Below are 21,305 nucleotides of genomic sequence, written 5' to 3'. Positions count from 1 at the left end.
TAGAGTTGATGGGTTCAGGGGAAGTATCACTATTTAAACTGTACCGCTATTTAAAAGGAGGAATGATGTATAGGTAGGTTTATATGTTTGTGTTATCAGGAAGCTGAGAAAATTTCTAGTCTTTTTGCCTCATCCTCCTCCAATCCATTACCCTCACTTGTTACCAGAAGAACCTTTTTTATATTCAAATCTGGTTGTGTCCTTATCTAAAAAGTACTTACTTCATGCTTTCAGGAAATGTTTTTTGAATGCCTCCTATGTGTTAGGCACTGAGAATATAGTAGTAGAAAAAAAGTAGGCAAGGGCCTGGCACAGTGGCTCACACCTGTAATGCCAGCCCTTTGGGAGGCTGAGGCGGGTGAATCACCTGAGATCAGGAGATCGAGACCAGCCTGGCCAACATGGTGAAACCCTGTCTCTACTAAATATACAAAAATTAGCCAGCCTTGGTGGCAGGTGCCTGTAGTCCCAGCTAGTAGGGTGGCTGAGGCAGGAGGATCACTTGAACCTGGGACCAGAGGTTGCAGTGAGCCAAGATGTGCCCTTGTACTCTAGCCTGGGCAACAGAGTGAGACTTCGTCTCAAAAAAAAAAAAAAAAAAGAAAAGAGTAGGCATAGTGATTTCATTTAGTTCTGAATTAGAGGGACATGTGTGTTTCTACTAAATTTACACTGTCACAGAGCTGCCTCTTCTTTCTGCTTACTCTTCTCAGTAGAGAGGAGGGAAAATAAATAAAGACACTGTTTATATAAACTGCCCATGGTTTGTTAGTGGTACATGTCTTTAATGGTCTTCTGATAATAACCTGAATTTACCCAGGGTTGATGTTGGTGGGGCTTCTGTCCTCTGCTGTTGGTCCTCACTCTAAAGTAGCTCACTGTAGGTTCAGTTGGCATAGTGGAAGCTAGATGAACTTGAATGGTACAGACTACTGTCTACAATCTCAACTTTGGGGCCCATAAGCACAGACATGAACTTCTTTCTGGGCATGTTGAAAACCGTGAACGAAATGAGAAAGGGAGAAAATTGTATTGCCATTTCTACTGAAATGGAACATCTCAACAAGCCAGCAGGAAGAAAGGCAGCCCCAGAGGTCTGTATTAAAAATGCAGAGTCTTCAAGGCCTTTTGTTCATTTCCCTATGGGCCCTACTTGCCAATTCCAGGAAAACAGAAATTTCACTTGACACTTTGTACCACCTTAAATTCTGCCTTATCTGGTAATAATATTGCCTCTAGGAATGGTTGAACCTCCAAGGACCATATTTAGCAGGTACAGCCCCAGACAAGTAGCTGAAGCAGATGAGATATTATCAGATGCTAAAAAATGGGACATCTATGACAAATATGGCAAAGAAATTGAATGGTGGAGGAGGAGTTGGAACTCATTTTGACAGTCCATTTTAGTTTGTTTTCACATTCTTGTAACCCAGATGATGTCTTTAGGGAGTTTTTTGGTAGAAGGAACCCATTTTTATTCAATTTCTATGAAAATTCATTTGAGGACATTTTTCGAGAATCAGAGGGGTTCCTGAAGAAGCAGAAGACGAGGAACAGTCGTTTTTCTCCACCTTGAGTGGATTTCCATCTTTTGGAAGTGGATTTTCTTCTTTTGATACAAGATTTGCTTCATTCAGTCATGAGGTCATGGAGGCCTCACTTCATTTCCTTCCACATCATTTGGTGGTAGTGCCATGGACAACGCCAAATTTGTATCAACTTCTACCTAAAATTGTTGATGGCAGGAAATCACTACAAAGAGAATTGTTGAGAAGGGTCAAGAAAGAGTCAAAGTCCTTACCAATAAGTGATGAGGAGAAGCTGCTACACTTGCATAGCAAGTAATTCAGCACACACATTTGAACAGAAATGTTTAACAAGGACCGTGGAGGATTAAAGAACATTTCTTTGCAGATTTCAGATGAACTCGACTGTCATTATAATTGTACCTAATCTAGAGTATTTATAAACAGCTCACTGGAGTCCCTGTTTGTCTTAAACTTTTGAATTTATTGTTGACATCACATAATAGGACCTTTTTTTTAAACTTTAAAATTGTAAATCTGTGTATGTACATTTGATTTCATTATTAAATATACTCTTAACTGAACCTTGACTATTTTTTTCTGTATTTAGTAATATAAGATATTAATGCATTCATGATAATACATATATGGTTCAATATAAATTAAGGATGTTTTCTAGTTGTGGGTGAATGCTAGCAACTTAGTTTTGACAATTGTTTAATGTTAAGCTGAAATTTTAAAAGTAAAATTTGAGAGGGTCGAACATTTACCTACTGAGTATATTGCACACTCAATATTCAAGGGTCCACTAACAGCCCAGACTCCAGCGCTGTGTCATAACGTGAGAAATCTGCACTTGTACTCCCTAAATATATAAAATGTTTTAAAAAATTTAAGTAAATCTGGTAAACTGGGTCTTTGTCATTTGTTTTTTTTTTAAAAAGGAATGCTGGCCAAGCTCGGTGGCTCACGCCTAATCCCAACACTGTAGGAGGCCAAGGTGAGCAGATCACGATTTCAGGAGTTCGAGACCAGCCTGGCCAGCATGGTGACACCCCATCTCTACCAAAAATACAAAAATTAGCCAGGCATGGTAGTGCACACCTGTAATCCCAGCTACTCCAGAAGCTGAGGCAGGAGAATTGCTTGAACCCTGGAGGCGGAGGTTGCAGTGAGCTGAGATCGCACCACTGCACTCCAGCCTGGGCAACAAAGCAAGACTCCATCAAAGAAAAAAAAAAAGCAAATGTGTTTGGTGCATTCTTTCCTAAGTGGGAAGAAATACATAAAAGCTTTTACTGGTTGAAGATCTATTTAAACCATAACATATTTCATATATAATTTCCTTGAAATCTCTTGATTTCTAAAATTATGTCTTTATTAAGACAAGAGCTTTAAATGAAAAAATCTAAGCATTTAGAGTAGTAAGTTTCCTTATATTTAATTAGTATCCCTCATCTGAACAACTTAAATAGTATTTAAATAAATAGCTTAAATATATAGTGTTTTTTTTTCCTAATTTTAGACTTATTTCTTAGAGTAAAAAAAGCATAAACAAGTATTGTTGAGAATATTGTTTCATTCTTAAGGTCAATGTCCTAAGTCCTTAACACATTTTCGGTAATTTTGCAAAAATTAAAATATAAATAAATACAGAAAGGAATCCAAATAATAATTATGCATTGCTATGAAAATTTATGCAGTGAACACATCTCAAATCAAGATATTGAATGTTTTCAGCAGTTCAGAAGCTTCCTTCATGCGTCCTCTGCATCATTATCCTTCCTCTACAAACATATACCGACTGTTCTGTCATCATCATTTGTTTTACCAGTTTCTGAACGTTATATAAATGAAATCATTTAGTATGTATGTATTATTATTATTAATATTAAGACTGAGTCTCGCTCTGTCGCTCAGGCTGCAGTGCAATGGCACGATCTCGGCTCACTGCAACCTCCACCTCCTGGGTTTGCAGCCCAGGCAACAGAGCGAGACCCTGTCCCCCCCCAAAAAAAATTAATCAACTGACCATATTCTAAGAGTATATTTCTGGACTGTTTATTTCATTGGTCTAGTTGGATACCAGTACCATACTGCCTTGATTACTGTTGCATCCTAATAAATTTTGAAAATAGGAAATGTGAGTCTTCCAACTCTGTTTTTTTAAAGGTTGTTTTATTAATTCTGGGCTCCTTATATTTCCATATAATTTTTATTATCAGCTGGTCAATTTCTGCAAGATTAAGGGAAGGAAAGGCAACAAGTAAGCAAGCAACTGGAATTTTGATAAGGATTGCATTAAATTGGTAGATTGATTTGGGGAGTATTGATATCGCAAAAACCATGAATATGGAAAACCATAATCCCCTCCCAAAAAAAACCAAAAAGACTTGGTACACACAATATAGATGAAACTCATTCTAAAATGTGTATTGCCTCCAAAGACCAGACAATCTTTAAAATATGTCAAATAATTTTCTTAAATTTTTTTTAAATCATTGTCTCTGTTCTTAAAAACTAAGAACCCAGTAACCCTGATGATTATGCATGGATTTATCTCTCTTAAGCTACCACTATTTCCATAAAAAACCGTCCCTTTTAGTGATCTTCAAATGGCCGTATTGTTAATTGTAATTGGGGGGAGAAAGGCTATCTTTATTCCACTGACCAGACTTTATTCTGCTGGTTGTCTTCATTTTGCAGGCAGAGAGGTTTTATCATAACAGTTACTTGCAAGTCAGAAATAGAAATGAAGCAAAAAGGGAAGAAAAATGGTAGTATTTAGGGAAGAATACAGAATCAATGTACACTAAGTAGGAAAAAATGAAAATGTGTGACCCGTTGACATTTTAAGTATATTTTAAAGGAAATGGTTTGGAGGGAGGAATTTTTTTGACCATATTTCAATATACACTATTTGAATACACTATTATGTTAGTACAAAAGTAATTGTGGTTTTTGCCATTACCTTTAATGGTGCCATAACGGAAAAACCTCAATTACTTTTGCTCCAAACTAATAAATTCCTACAAGTGAGAAGCTGTTTATCTGGTCCTACATTCTAACCTTTTAAAATATATATATTTTTTAATTTTTGAGACAGGATCTTGCTCTGTCGCCCTGACTGGAGTGCAGTGACACAATCACAGCTGACTGCCGCCTCAGCCTCCTGGGTTCAAGCAATTCCACCACCTCAGCCTCCTAAGTAGCCAGGACCACAGGTGCATGCCACCACACCTGGCTAATTTTTGTATTTTTTGTAGAGTTGGGGTTTCATCATGTTGCCCAGGCTGGTCTTGAACTCCAGAGCTCAAGTGATCAACCTGCCTTGGCTGCCTTGGCATCCCAAAGTGCTGGGATTTCAAACATGAGCCACTGCGCCTAGCCCCACCCTTTTTTGTTTTCAGAAGGAACTATTTTTAATTTATTTTAAAATAGGAAATGAAAATGAACTCGGGAAGAAGGTACTGACAGGGAAGTCTGTAATCTAGAAACTAGAAAGGAGGTGCCTCTACTGTTTCTACTTTCTTCCACCAGGAATCCTGGAATACTTTAAGGAAGAGGAGACAGAGGCAGCCACTGGTATTCTAAGACTTAAGATGAATGGATTCACAATTAGGTCCCTGTCTGTTACTTGAGAATCCTCCACTGATTCATCTACTAGGCTTTTCATAATGTGTAAAATTTTACCCAAGATCAACAAATAAGAAAAGTTCAAAACAAATGTAATTGCCAAAGACAGGTTTTTCATACCATAACCTGGTATCGGATTTCTTTCATTGTGAAGTGCATGACAAATAATGTCATATTAATGTCATCCTCAAATGATATTTTGAGATGAGGTAAGTAAATAGGAAGAGAAAAAGATTTAGCAAGGTGTAAAAATACCAGTCAAACCAAATGAAAAGGACCTGGTGTGGTAGCAGTATCTAATATAGCCACCCACAGAAGAATTTTTGAACTTCTTTCTGCATTAGTAGTTGGAAGTACTGAAAGTAGTAACGTAGAAAGGGTTGCAGTTATCTCTTAAGAACCTTTGTTTGATTACCTTACTTAATGTTTACAACATGCTTTGTTAGGATTATTGAGATTAACATACTATAAGCAGTATGCCTGTTAATAAGTTATGTCTTATTTAGACATCCTCACCATTTGTAACATTTCTTTCCATTGAGGAAGACACTGTGTCTTGCTAATTGGGAGCATAGATTCTGGAGTCAGGGAGCTGAAGTTGTAATCCTGGCTCTACCATTTACTGGTTGTGTGACTTTGAGCAAATAATTTAATTTCTTTGTGCCTCCATTTTTTCATCTGTAAAATGAGGTTAATAATTTCTACCTTAGAAAGTGGTATCTAAAGTTATTAAAGTTGAGTAAGCTAATATATGTGAAGTGTTTATGTTAGTGACTTATACATAATAAGCATTATATAAGTATATGTTAAATATATACTCTTATTTTTCATATTGATTGTAAAGTTTTCAAAGTCAATGACTAACTCCGTGTTATATAAATTCTCGTATCTGTTATTAACCATGTATATAGACAACATTTATTAATTATCAGAATAACTCTATAGGAGACAGTGAAACAGAGCCCCAGAGGCCTGGAATCTATGATGAGAAAAATTTGCAAAAGATTAGTTAGTTTAACCTTTAAGAGGGAGGAAAGTGTTATTTATTAATTTGAAGTGAGCAGTTTTACCTTTTCATTTTATCAAAGAATAAGAAGCTTTAAATTATTCTTGAGACAAAATTAAGTATCTAAATGTTTATAGTATAAAAATAACCCTACTGATTTTTTTACTTCTTCTGTGGCAAAGAAATCTATTTATGTTGCCTCTGGGAGGATAATAGGAGAGGAAGAATAGAGCCTTGTTTTTCTACTTTGACATAGATTCAGTGAGAGTTCTATAGAGATTTTCCACAGATGGAACACTTGAGTTCAGTACTAATATGCAAAAGTACACATATACCCTATCTCTGACTCCCAGCTCGTGACTTTATTAGAGAAGTTAATATACATGTTAAATTGAATAATAACAATGCAGACCATACCTTTCTTGGCATTTGGAGTGGTTTACTGTGTAATACTAAATATCCTAAACAATGGGATACGATTGTGTTTTGTGATGCTGTTGTGTTTTGGCAACAAACCATATGACATTACAGTTAATAATGCTAAAAGGATATATCTGACCCCATAAAAAGATTTTTGTATTGTCCTTTAAAATCTGTGCTACTGTGGATTGTTACAAGGTGAGATTAAATGCTCTGAATTTAAAACAAATCCTGAATACGTGTGGACAGTAAGTCAACTTAACATAAACAGATACTTATTTTAGATAAAAATTTTTTCTGCCACACATTTATAATCATTTTGAGTTCCCTGGCTCTATTTTATTTGATTCTTATAAATTTCTTATTTGGAAACAAATTTATATTGAAAGTGAGTAGTTCAAGAAAAACCTCATAACCTTGTAATTTTTGAGTTAAAATGTGAAAACTAAAGAAATGATCAAAGTGAATGTACAAATAGTTACAGAACTAAACCATTTTATTTTGAAAGATTCATGTTCTTCAATGCCTTCTTGTTACAGGTGATGCCGAACAAGAACTTGGCCCCCCTCCATCTGTAGATGAGGCAGCAAACACACTCATGACTCGTCTGGGTTTCCTCCTTGGAGAGAAAGTCACAGAAGTTCAGCCAGGTGACCAATACAGCATGGAAGTACAGGATGAAAATCAGGTAAGCTGATCACCTTTGTGAAACATGGTGTGAATCAGCTTATTATGCCAGAAATAATCCCAATTGTTGAATGCTTTTTAAGGCCTAGAATACAACTTAATTTTCCATAATCACAATTATTTCTTCAGTTTATGAATCATCCACTTTTAGGTTTTGATTGATTTGATGAATGAATGAATGAGCAAGCCAACAAAACTGACAGATATATAAGCACTGCACCCCAAATTTGCAGAATGTATATTCTTTTCAAGTGGATGTGGATTATTTACCAATTCGATGATATGCTGAGCCGTAGAGCAGGTCTTGACAAATTTCCAAAGATTCCAGCTACTGTGACCACAGTAGAATTTATCAGTTACAAAATGTTGATTTAGAAAGTGGTATCTAAAAGATTACTTGGATCATTAATTCAGATTTTCTACTTTTCTAAAATACAAATTTAAAACTACAATTTCTTTTTAAGCACATCTTTGGCTACATCCTACAAGTTTTGTTATACTTAGTTTTTATTATTTCAGTTTAAAATATTTTCTAATTTTTTTGTGATTTCCTCTGGGACTCAGAGGCTAATTAGAAGTATATCACTCAATATCTAAGTATTTGGGGATTTTTCTAAGTATCCATCTCAGAAAGCGAAAAAAAATCAGCAATTTAAAAAATATTTTATAGTTTTCTCTTTTTTGTTGTTGCTATTTTCAATTTTTCAGTTTAAATGTAGCAAAAGAAAGTACTAGAGTCAGATTCATTTATATGGTCTTAATCTTCAACATGAATATCTGATAGTGAAGCGTTTTATTCAGAAGGTGACAAATTTTAAATTGCATATTTTTAATAATATTAGTGAAGATTCTACATCATATATTACATTTGTCACAATGAAATATACAAGGATTATTTGAATATATTTATGTATCACGTGGATATGTTCAGCTGTTTCAAGGCTGTCTTCTCAAGCCTCACTCTTTAGGTTATTGGTTTTGCTAGCTGCACACTGTCATTACCCGGGGAATTTTTGTAAAATTAAGGTACTCGGTGACTCTAATCTTACTGATTCCTCTTCATTCTTATTTATTTAAATACTATCTTAACTCCCTAATTATCTCTAGCCCTGCCTTTTCCCCTTTACTTGAAATTTGTATATTTAGCTTTCTACATTATATTTTCTACCTAATGTTTAAAATGTATCCCAAACTTAACATGTCAAAAACAGAACCCTTGCATTTCTCCTTAGAACTGGTTCCTTCTGCAGTGTTTCCCATATGAATAAATGGTATCACCTACTTGGTTAGGACAAAAGCACTGGAGCCGTTTGACTTCCCTCAGACCCACATTCACTCTTTCAGCAAATCAAAGACTCTGTTGTACCCAATCTGATCCCTTCTCACTGTTCCCACTGCCATACCCAAGTCCAAGCTACTGTCATCTTTTGACTCTGCTACTGCAATAGGCACTAGAAGGTAAGGCTAAAAGGCTGGCATTTTTGCCTATTCTACCCATTGCCGTATCCTCTGCCCCTAGAACATTATTGTCATTACTAGGTGCTTAATAGGTATTATTATATGAATAAATGGCCGCCTGACAGGTCTCTGCTTCCACTCTTGCACCCCTGTAGCTGTTCACACAGTAGCCAGAGTGATCATTGTAAAATGTGAATCCAATTCTGTCACTTCACTTATAATCTTCTACTGTATTCCCATCATACTTAGAGTAAAATCTAAAATCTTTACCATGCCCTGGAAGACCGCACCTGATCTAGCCACTTGCTACCTCTCCTACATCACTTCCTACCCCTCTCCCTTTCATGCACTGCTCTCCAGCCACATTGGCTTCCTTGTCTTTCGCCAGACACATCAATTATATTCATTTGTACTGGAATGTTCTTCCTGCATAACTCACTTTCTCACTTATTCAGTGTTCTGCTTAAAAGTTACCTCATTGGAGAGGTCTCATTTAATTCCTCTTGTAATAATTGCACCTGCCCATCCCTATATCCCCTTATCCTTCTACTTTATTTTTCCATAACTCTTACCATTAACTGTTATTACATTGCGTGTTTAGTTGCGAGGTTGTTTTACCTCATGACGAGTGTATGTTTCGTGACGGCAGAGCTGATGATTTTTTAAATCAATTTATAATGTAACTATGTCAATATGCTGGGCTCTGTATTGAGGAATTTTTAAAAATTGGGATCAGTAAAACATCTGTTTTACTTTTCATATCTGGATATTCATGTCAAGTTAAAATGTGACTGTTCTAATAATGACCAGGTAACATGATGTCTTTTATCTTACAACCTGAATATTTTTCAAGGACACTATCATTTCTACACGACTACGTTTCCTTAGATGATAAAATGTATACTTGTTGCTCTTGAGAGTCTGCATGTCACAGTGATTTCTACATAAAGTCACAAGCCTATGGAGTATACCTTACTTGTACATTACTGGATAACATAATCTTAAATAAATGAGCAGTATCATTGTTTTAATATAATTAAAGCAATATGGTATAATAAAGCCATTGAACCACGAGGGAGAAAATTTGTGTTCTAGTTCCAACTCTGCCACCTACCATTTTGTAAATTTGGACATGTCACCTAACCTGTCGGAGCTTTATATTTTTCATAGGTAATAATAACTGACAATTATTAAATACCTGCTGTGTACCAATCATTGTACTAATTGTTCTACTTGCACCATTTTGTTTACGCTTCTTCACAATCCAGTGTGGTAGAGTTCATTTATATTCCAATTTTCAAATAAGAGTTGGAAACATACTGCCAGAAAGTGATGGAATGGTATTCATATCCAGACACTCTGCTTTTATAACCTATGTTCTTAACAGCCACACCATACTGTTCCAGTGTAATATGATATAATAACACCTGACAGGGCTGTTGAAAGTTCAAGTTAAATCATGAATATGAAAATACTTTGTAAGCTGTAAAATGCCATAGAAATAAAAAGTATAAAATAATATGCAACATAGTTAGTACATAAATATATGCAGGAACTGTGCAATTTGGGGAAAATTATATCATAACTTTCATACTTTTGTCGGTTTCATTTTCACATTTCTTAAGTGGTATGCCTCTCATACCAGGTTGATAAGGAGTAAATGAGATAATATATAAAAATATTTTTAAATTGTTAAGCTTTAAACAAATGTAAAATATTAATAATGAAGCTAAATGATAGCCTTCTTGCAATATAATATACCCTGGAACTATCTTGGAACCACACAAGAAAGTGGCTAAATTGATTTCTGATCTCAGGAAGATTATCAAGAAGTAGGAGGTCATGTTAATTTGGTGACTTTCTTCTGAGCCAAGCAGTATATTAACAAAGATAAACTGCCATGTTTAAGAAGATGATGTAGTGATGATATTCTCAAAATAGTACTAGTAATGACAGAATCTAATGCAAGTCAGCATGTATCATTTTTTTGTAAAAAAACAAAGCATGGAAGTGATATTTACCTGACCCCTTTATTCTTTCAGGAGTTTCCAAGGTGTTTGAATGGATCTTAGGAATTTCCTCTTTAGCTTCTTGCTATGTGTATTTGTAGGACCTTTAAGAGATCCAGACTGGGAGCTTTCTTAGGATCCTTCTGGAGAACATTAAGGACAATGGGAAAAACACTGAAAGGTTTAGGAAGTGCAGTAGCTTAAACAGATGTTCATTTTAGCCTGCAGCATGGAGAATAGATAATGTCTTTCTCTAGCTCATGAACTAGTCTCCTTAAATAAACATTACGCCTGCCTTTTAAGTCATAAGCCATGAACAATTTTCTGTTTTCTAAATGGCTTGATATTTAAGCTTTGCTTTTACAGTTAAAGCTTTTAAAGTATACATTTTGTGATATGTGCTTTATTTTGCAGAAAACAACTTAGAGTAAAAATAAGTACTGTTTGGGCTTAACCTCCACATTGTCTATAGTATGCATTAATACAGTTTTCTTTAACAAAGAACAGGATGAGAATCTTGTCTAAGAACAGAAATGAGTTGTTATAAAAGTAATAGATTCATACCATATTAAAACTTTCCTTTTTTTTTGAGACAGTTTCACTCTGTTGCCCAGGCGAAAGTGCAGTGTATGACCTTGGCTCACTGCAACCTCTGCCTCCTGGGTTCAAGTGACTCTCATGCCTCAGCCTCCTGAGTAGCTAGGACTGCAGGCATGCACCACCACACCCAGCTAATTTTTGTATTTTTAATAGAGATGGAGTTTTGCCATGTTGGCCAGCCCGGTCTCAAGCTCTTGGCCTTAAGAAGTCCACCTGCCTCAAGCCTCCCAAAGTGCTGGGATTACAGACATACGCTACCACATCGGGCCAAAAACTTTTCCAATATGGGGTGACTATAGCTATATCTAATGTAAAAGACCTGATTACAGTTCATTTCATCTGCCCATATGCGTCTCAAACTGGGAGTGGGAGGTTAAAAATTGTTTGCCGAATTTCTAACCTGAAGGATTCCAATTCAGTAAATCTGGATGGGGCTCAGTGTCTGTCAATTTTGTGAGAGAGCTTGCATGTTTGTTTTTTTATACGGCACAAGTGATATTACTGTGTGCCTAGTTAAGAATCATTGCTCTGTAAGGGGAAAAAAAAATTAAGGGTTAAAAAAAAAAAGAATCTTTTCTCTGGGAGACCAGCATCATATTATAAAAATAGAGATTATGAACAAATTGAAACTCTCCCCTTCTCTGGAAAGATAACATATAGTGGAAGAGAAATTTGGATAAATTTGAAAGCTTACTCTGTTGTTAAGAAAAATCAGATTCTAACATTATTGATATGATTGAAAAGATTTATTTGGTTGGAGGGTAATTAAAATGTCATCTGTTCTTGGTTGAGCCAAATGTATCTTTTGTAACCTGGTTATAGTATTTAAATTAAAATCAAAACCTAGATTTAACACAGATGATACAAAATCAAAACCTAGATTCAGCACAGATAATACAATTGACTGCATCTAGAAATCATCTTAGGATGAGTTGAAAAGCCTTAATATTCACATAGCTAGTTATCAACATATTCCCCAGTTATTAAATTTTAGCAGAAAGGCTATGAATAGACTCCATATATAAAGAAGTTGAAAGGCTTCTTTTAAATATAACATTTAAAGATGTTAAATTTATCATTAGTACGTCTTCCAGTAATTTTGCTGCTGATCACGTAATAATTTTAAAAAGGATAAAACGTAGGCCAGGCGTGGTGACTCAACACCTGTAATCCCAGCACTTTAGGAGGCCGAGGTGGGTGGAACACGAGGTCAGGAGTTCAAGACCAGACTGGCCAAGATGGTGAAACTCCATCTCTACTAAAACTACAAAAATTAGCCGGGCACTGTGGCAGGTGCCTATAATCCCAGCTACTCGGGAGGCTGAGGCAGGAGAATCACTTGAACCTGGGCTGCAGAGGTTGCAGTGAGCCAAGATCATTCCACTGCACTTCAGCCTAGGCAATAAGAGCAAAATTCAGTCTCAAAAAAAAAAAAAAAAAAGAGAAAATTCTGCAGAATCCACAAGGCTAACCATACTTCAGGGCATAAAATGTGTTTGAAAAAAATATACTTTTATTCACTATTGTAGTAATTTATTTGTGTAGAAAGAGTTGAAGAAAAGTGAATTGTCATTCAATTAGGTAAACCAAGAATATATTACCACCAACCTTTTAAGTAATTACTCATTCCTTCACATGAAAACTTCAGTGTTACATATTGAAACAAATAACTTCAAGGGTAAGAATCATTCAGGACAGGATACAAAGCAATCTCAGGCTGTAATGCTGTTACAGAGAAGTTATTTAGGTTTGTATTAAATAATAGTATTCTATTTTATTGGACAAACTTTTAGAATAAGGCATTTTTTCCATGCATTCATTTATTGTCTCTGGACAGCTGCCTGTGTATCAAAAAGACACTTCTTTGCTTTAAGAACTTTATTTCTTCCCAGCTGTAGGGATTTTTTTTTTCCCCTCCATCTAAAGAAAATTATTGGCTGGGCACAGTGGCTCACACCTATAATTCCAGCAATTTGGGAGGTCAAGGCGGGTGGATGGCCTGAGGTCGGGAGTTCGAGACCAGCCTGAGCAACATGGTGAAATCCCTCTCTACTAAAAATACAAAACTAGTTAACTGTGGTGGCGCATGCCTGTAATCCCAGCTGCTTAGGAGGCTAATGCAGAAGAATTGCTTGAACCTGGGAGGCGGAGGTTGCAGTGAGCCAGGATTGTACCATTGCACTCCAGCCTGCACAACAAGAGTGAAACTCCATCTCAAAAAGAAAAAAAAGGAAGGAAAAAGAGAGAGAAAGAGGAAGGGAAGGAGGTAAGGAAGGAAGGAAAAGTATTAACAATGCAAACTTCCAGGTCTTCCAAAAAGTTTTATTGATTGCAAGGAAAACTTCCAAATAACAAGGAAAACTTGATTTAATTAAAAAAAAAAAAAAAAAAACATTCTCTATCCTGTTAATGAATGGCAATGATAGGGCACTTGTCACTGGAAATTTAATAGGCAGAAAAATTGGCAACAGTCTCTGTTAATGTTAAATTCATCAAGTTTCACATTAATTTGTAGACCCCAAAGTCCTTATCCGAGAAGCAAAAACAAATAGCACCTAATAGATGCAAGAGCTATGCATGTAGTTTTTTTCTTCCATCAAAGCATTTATTTTATCTTAAAATATACTTTAACAGCCGGTCAGGTTATCTTACTTATTCATGATTCCAATTTTTCAGACCTCAGCAATCACCCAGCGGATAAGTCCCTGTTCCACCCTGACTAGCAGCACTGCCTCTCCACCAGCCAGTAGCCCCTGCTCTACACTCCCACCCATCAGTACAAATGCAACTGCCAAGGATTGCAGCTATGGGGCTGTTACTAGTCCAACTTCTACCCTTGAAAGCAGAGATAGTGGCATCATTGGTGAGTTGGTTTTTATATTGATAATTTTGTGTCCTTTTTTTTCTTTTTACCTTTTAAAAATAATTACACATGCTTAAGGTTTTCAAAAATTCTGCTTTTGAATTGTTGAGATGTATATATAAAACTTTCCTTGTCTTTTTAATGATACTGGAGAGAGAAACTTAAGGGTAAACAAAATGAAAGGCATTCCTCCCTGCTTAAGCACTTCTTATCAGAATAAGGAGTGGATTAAAAAAAAAAAAATCCGTCCACTTCTATCTGTAAATTCATGTACATTATCTACCAACAGAAGTAGTTCATTCCTTGCTGGTATAGTTGAGAGTTTTATGAAAGAAAGATGAGATTAGATTAAGTGGAAAAAAGAGTTATGATTTGAGTTGTTCTGGGTCTATTTGTGGAAACCATGTATCAGTTAGTTTTCCGAGCCCCTTTAGACTTTTTCTTCTTGTCAATAAGACATCCCTGTTTTTTTACCTTCTGCAAAATAGAAAAATGGTGTTTCTTTGCTTATGATTTGAAACCTTAGACTAATACATTTTTATGGCAAGCTTGGGCATAAAAAGAACTTGAAACTTGGAAGTATTAAAGCAAAGTAATTTTCCATTTCATTTTTTCCTTGTGGATTTTCTAATACCTTTTTTTTCCTGAAGATCCTAGTTGACTACTTAGTACTAGAAATATATCTAAATAATCTTCAACCCAATTAGCAGTTTGCAGCAGATACTAAAACCACTCTGATAAAGGCAATGCTGATGGGACATTATGTGGTTTACTATCTCTAATAGACTCTAGGTAAACATTTCATCAGAACCAGACATGGACTACTGGTCCATATGTTCAGGAGACAGGCCATCGTCATTTATATGTATTGTTATGATTCAACACCTCTTGCTATGAAAATCATATAGGATATTTCTAGCTCAGGAAATCTTTCATCATATTCAAAATTTTGAGTGATCTTTCTAGAGTAGTATTTCCTACTAATGCATTTTGGACTAGAAAGTATTAAAGTATTATGATTACTCTTTGGGACACTGTTCTAATGCTTTTCTTATAGTTAGGTATGGAGATAAGAAGAGTAGGGGAGGAATATAGTTTTGGAACTTCTCAGTTTTTATGGTTATCGAGTTGTATAATGATTCAGATATTGAACATTATTCGATACCATTGGTATTTACAAAACGCTAAAAAATTGCATTTCCTTTAATAATGGAGTTACCGATAGACTCCTTTGGACAAATAAGTCTGTGTGCATTTTCTAGTCAGAGATGATAATTCACAAATAGTGTAAAGCTATATGTTTATACTCTATGAGAAGATAAAATGGAAATTGGGCTTCTGTCCAAAAGATAAATGTCATTTCTGGGTATCCCTTTTCTACCTGACAACCAGATGATGACAGTGTCATAGTCTCCAGCAGCTTTACGTAGAATAAAGAAGAGGAAGGAACATAGGTGGTAATAAAAATAATTTTAATTAAAAGTAATTTATGGCTAGATTTCTCTTCAGACCCTAAAATTATAGTATATGCCAACCCCAGTTAAGTATTTAGGACTAGAGCATAAATGGAGAATGAATGTGTTCCATCATCTATGACATTGCACATATGAATGTATGGGTTTATATTTATACATAGGTAGACAAAAGTGATTATGTTTTTTCCTCGCTCCCTCTGGGCCCTAGGTGAAGATAGTTAATTTAATAATACTCCTCGGTATATGTAGGTGAGGAGAGTTGAATTGGTAACACTCCTCGGTATATACAGATTGGTCTGTGTAAAGCTCCTTTCAGTTTGTTACTTTTCCCTTTATCCTCAATCCCATTCAATTGCAGCCATGCTATTATATTTATATAAATCCTTGAATATTATATGTTGTTTTTTGTGTATGTATGTGATTTTAATTTAAGTGGCATGTTAATACAGATCTTTTTCTGCTTTTTAAAATCTACATGAACACCAGATTTATTGCTTCTGATGATGTAAATATTCTTTACATTTTGCTTGTGAACACTTAGGTTACCTCCATCTCCTCTACCATTTGTACAAACCTTTTCTAGAGTTCATGCCTAGGACTGGAATTACTGAGTCATGGAGCATACCATTATTTAACTTCATGAAGTACTTCCAGATTATTATTCAGAATAGTTGCAGTAATTCACATTCTCATCTGCAGTATGTAAAGCTTCTTTAACACTAGCTAGCCCACTTCTAAAATCCAAAAAGTGTGAAAACCTTAAGTTTTTTAAAATATAAATTTACATCAAATCCATTTGGCTGTAAAATTTTACCTGAACTAAGATGAGGCTGCTTATAGTCTTTATCATACTAAATATGAATGTTGATACATTTTATTGTAGAAATGTTAATATACTTGGTTACAGGATACTGTTCCCTATGCCATGTACAGTGTCTATACCTGTTAAAATATGAGACATTATGTGTTTTGAAACATCTTCGGAGTTTCATATATGTGATTATAGACCTGTGTCGTCTAACTTTCTGATTTTAGTAAATCTGATGGTTATAAAGTTGTCTCATTTTAATATGCATTCCTTTCATTAGTGTAGAGGTTCTGCAGCTCTTCATATGCTCACTGCCTATTGTATACTTGTTAAGGGGAGTCATTAAAATGGAAATAGATGAAGTTTTGTGAAAGGAAGAATCTAAAGAAGGCAAATGCAAAGAGAAGAAAACAGAGAACTGAGCACAAAATCTTAGAGCACACTCAAAGAGCAGGGAATTGGAAGTAGGAGAAGAATGAGCCGGTGGACACCAAAAAAAGTAGTAGTCAGATAAATTGGAGAAAAATTGGGGCAATGCAATGTTACCAAAGCCAAGGGAGACACATGTTTCAAGGAAGGGGTGTGGGAAGATTGGTCAATAAATGGCAGAATTTGAGAAGACAAAGGAAAATGAGGATGATTAAAGAATAAAAGTAAATATTTTTCCCACATTTAGCTTCCTTCTGTAGATTATCAAATAAAAATATTTATTTGTTTAGAAGTTGTGGAAGATGTTAATGCCATGATTGCAGTGTATCTCTAACTTACATAAATGCACATCAATGTGTGGATTCATTCATTTTAAATAAATATTGAGTAAATAAAAAGTATTTTTACAGCAAAGTTGCAGGATACAAAATCAACACTAAAGCAAGTTGTATTTCTATGTACCAAAGATGAAAAATTCAAAAAGAAAAATAAGGAAACAGTTTTATTACAGTGGCGTCACAAAGAATAAAATAGGAACAAATTTAATCAAGGAGGCAAAAAAAAATGTGCATTGAAAACTACAAAACATTGCAGAAGAAATTTTAAGACTTAAATGGAAAGATATCCTGTGTTCGTGGATTGGAAGACTTAATATTGTTAACATAACAATATTTCCCAAAGCCATCTATAGATTCAAAGCAATCTCTATCACAATCTCAACAATGGTCTTTGCAGAAGTAGAAATATCCAGCTAGGAATGGTTGCATGAGCTTGTAGTCCCAGCTCCTCAGGAGGCTGAGGCAGGAGGATCATTTGAGCCAGGAGTGCAAGTCCAGCCTGGAAAACCTAGCGAGACTCTCTCTATTTAAAAAAAAGAAAAAAGGAAGATTCATCCTAAAAGCCATATGGAATATTAAAGGACCCCAAATAGCCAAAACAATCTTGAAAAAGAACAAAATTTGAGGACTCACATTTCATGATTTCAAAACTTATTACAAAGCTACAGTAAAGCAGTGTAAAGAGACCAGAAATAGGGGACCAGATGCAATGGCTCATACCTGTAATCCCAGCATTTTGGGAGGCCGGGGCAAGCAGATCACTTGAGTTCAGGAGGTTTGAGACCAGCCTGGCCAACATGGTGAAACCCTGTCCCCACTAAAAATACAAAAAGTAGCCAGGTTGGGTAACAGGTGTCTGTAATCCCAGCTACTCGGGAGGCTGAGGCAGAAGAATCACTTGAACCTGGGAGGCAGAGGTTGCAGTGAGCCAAGATTGAGCCAGTGCACTCCAGCCTGGGCAACTGAGCGAGACTCTCTCTCAAAAATAAACAAAAATAAAGAGACCAGAAATAAACTCTTGCATTTATGGTCAAATGGTTTTTGACAAGGGTCCTAAGACCATGTGGCATGGACAGTCTTTTCAGCAATTAGTACTGGGAAAATTGAATATTGACCTGCAAAAGAATGAAGTTGGTCATTTACCATCTACCATATACAAAAATTAAAATGGATTAAAGACTTAAACGTAATAGTTAAAAACTATAACACTCTTAGAAATGTAACCAAGGAGGCAAAGAAACAAAACAAGAACTCGTGTACATTGAAAACTACAAAACATTGCAGAAGAAATTTTAAGACTTAAATAGAAAGATATACTGTATTTGTGGATTGGATATAGAAGAGGAAGAAGATAGAAGAACATATGAAGAAATCTTCTTTGGACATTGGATTTGGTATTGATTCCTTGGATATAAACCAAAAGCACAGGCAACAAAAGAAAATAATACATTGGACTTGATATAAATTTAAAACGTTTGTGCATTACAAGAGAGCAAAAAGGCCAGGTGCAGTGGCTCACACCTGTAATCCCAGAACTTTGGGAAGCTGAGGCAGGCGGATCACCTGAGCTAAGAAGTTCAAGACCAGCCTAACCAACATGGTGATACCCCATCTCCACTAAAAATACAAAAGTTAGCTAGGCATGTGGCCAAACCTGTAATCCCACCTACTCAGGAGGCTGGAGAATCACTTGAAGCTGGGAAGCAGAGGTTGCAATGAACTGAGATCACACCACTGTACTCCAACCTGGGTGACAGAGCAAGACTGTCTCAAAAAGAAAAGAAAAAAGGAGCAAAAAGACAACTCACAGATATTGGAAATCATGTATCTGATAAGGGATTAATATCCAAAATATATAAAGAACCACTACAACAAACCAATTCAAATATGGGAAAAGGACTTACATAGACATTTCTCCAAAGAAGATACACAAATGGCCAGTAGACACATGAAAAGATACTCGACATCATTAGTCATTAGGGAAATGCAAACCAAAACCACAATAAAATACTACTTCATACCCATTAGGATGACTATCATGAAAAGAAAGTGTAACATAACAAGTGTTGGCAAGGATGTGGAGAAATTGGAACTCTCATACGTTACTGCTGGGAATGTAAATGGTGCAGCTGCTGTGGAAAAGAGTATGACAGTTCTTTGAAAAGTTAAACATAGAATTGCCATATGATCTAGCAATTTCTCTTCTAAGTATATATCTGAACGGATTGAAGGCAAGGATTTGGACAGGTATTTGTACATTGATGTTCATAGTGGCATTTTCACACAGCCAAAAAGTGGAAATCATACAATGTACATGGACAGATGACTGGATAAACAAAATGTGATATATACTTGCATTGAAATATTCACCTTAAAAAGGAATGAAATTCTAATGTATGCTACAACATAGATGAGCTTTGAAAATGTTATGCTAAGTGAGATAAGCCAGGCACAAAAGGATTGTATGATACATATTATTCCACTCATATAAATGGAATATAAGAATAGGTAAATCATAGAGACAAAAAGTAGCATAGAGAATACTGAGTGAAGCTGCAGTGGTGGGGGAAGTTGGTGGGATGTGGAAATGGGAAGTTACTGTTTAAAGGATACAGAATTTCAGCTGGGGATGATAAAAAGTTCTAGAAATGGATAATGTTGATGTTTGTACAACATTGTGAATATACTTAGTGCCCCCAAATTGTACACTTAAAAATGGCTAAAATAATAAATTTTATGTTGTGTATATTTTACCACAATAAAACATTTTAAAAAGAATACTTATTAATATTTATATGGTTTAAACAGTAAGAATATAGCAAATACCTAGCTGTCTTACCTTATAACAAAAATGACCTGTATAATACTCTCAAGTCCTTTTTTTCACTTCTTCCCATTTCTGTTTATACTTTACCCTCAGAGGTCATCTGAATTTTGTGATTATCATTCCAATTCTTTCTTTCATGATTTTGCCACATTTGTATCCCTAAATAATTTTTTATTTGGATCTTATGTTTTAAATTTCATATAACTGAAAGCATAATATGCAGATTTATTTTGTGCTTAGTGTTGTGTACCTGAGATACATTCATGTGTTGAATTTTAGCCTGCTTGTTTTTATTGCCATATTGTATTCTACTGTAAGAATATAGCAGAATTTATTTATTCATTATTTTGTTGATGGAAAGTTGAGATGTTTCCAGATTTTTGCTCTTGCAAATAGTGCTGCTGTGATTATTCTTGTGCCCTTAGTCATGCATGACCCAGAATGTTTATCTAGAAGCGAAATTGTCAGGTTATTAGAAATGTGCCTCTTTCAAGTTTATAAAATAATTTCATCTTTTATGAAACTATATCAATTTATGTTGCCACTAGCAATATACTGTAGAATGTTCCATTTGCTGTAGATCTTTCTCATGTTTGATATTGTCAGGCTTCGTTTTGCCAATCTAGACGATACGAAAGTTTATCTCATTACAATTTTAATTTGTGTTTTTTGATTACTGATGAAATTGAATAGTCTTTTCACATGTTCATTAGCCATTTAGGTTTCCTCTTTTGTGAAATGCCTGTTCAAGTTTTTGCTCATTTCCTATTGTAATTTGTCTTTTCCTTACAGATCTGAGGGAAATCTTTATTAAGTGTTACTTTTAAGGTAGTCAGCTTTTTTATTTTTTCCTTTATATTTGATATTTTTGTGAAACTTTGCTTTGTCACTGAAGTTCTTAAATCATGAAGAATTGGTACAAGAGTACAAATTTGTATTTTTTCTGTAGAAACAACTAATTCCATTACCGTGTTCATATACAGTGTATTGCTGCCAAAAGCAAGTTTCCATAAATGTCTAGGTCTTTTTCTAAGCTTTTGTTCATTCCATTGGCAAATCAATCTCTCCTTGTAACAATATTGTACTGTCTTAATTACAACTGCTGTAAGTCTTGATACTTGGTAAACAAAGTCCCCTATCTTGATTATCATCTTGAGGATTCTTGGCTATTCTATACCCTTTCTTCTCCCAAATATATTTAAGAATCAATTTGCCGGCCGGGC

The 21,305-nt window shown here is 35.3% G+C and overlaps 1 protein-coding gene and 1 pseudogene across 8 annotated transcripts in view; both read left to right on the top strand.

Annotated features, from left to right (window-relative positions):
- Positions 1 to 21,305, top strand: part of TANC2 (tetratricopeptide repeat, ankyrin repeat and coiled-coil containing 2) — a 437,594-nt gene that overhangs the window by 234,893 nt on the left and 181,396 nt on the right. For all 8 annotated transcript variants that reach the window (XM_017549227.2, XM_017549226.2, XM_017549224.2 and 5 more), the window contains 2 exons: positions 7,128 to 7,276; positions 14,019 to 14,205. In XM_017549227.2, the coding sequence (XP_017404716.1) occupies positions 7,128 to 7,276; positions 14,019 to 14,205 (336 nt within the window). The remainder of the gene's footprint in view (positions 1 to 7,127; positions 7,277 to 14,018; positions 14,206 to 21,305) is intronic.
- LOC108318310 lies at positions 1,242 to 2,029 on the top strand (annotated as a pseudogene).

Source organism: Cebus imitator, unplaced genomic scaffold (assembly GCF_001604975.1).
Source record: "Cebus imitator isolate Cc_AM_T3 unplaced genomic scaffold, Cebus_imitator-1.0 Scaffold217, whole genome shotgun sequence".
Classification (NCBI taxonomy): Eukaryota; Metazoa; Chordata; class Mammalia; order Primates; family Cebidae; genus Cebus; species Cebus imitator.
The sequence above is the reverse complement of the archived record's forward strand: the minus strand, read 5'-3'. Positions and strand labels throughout refer to the sequence as shown.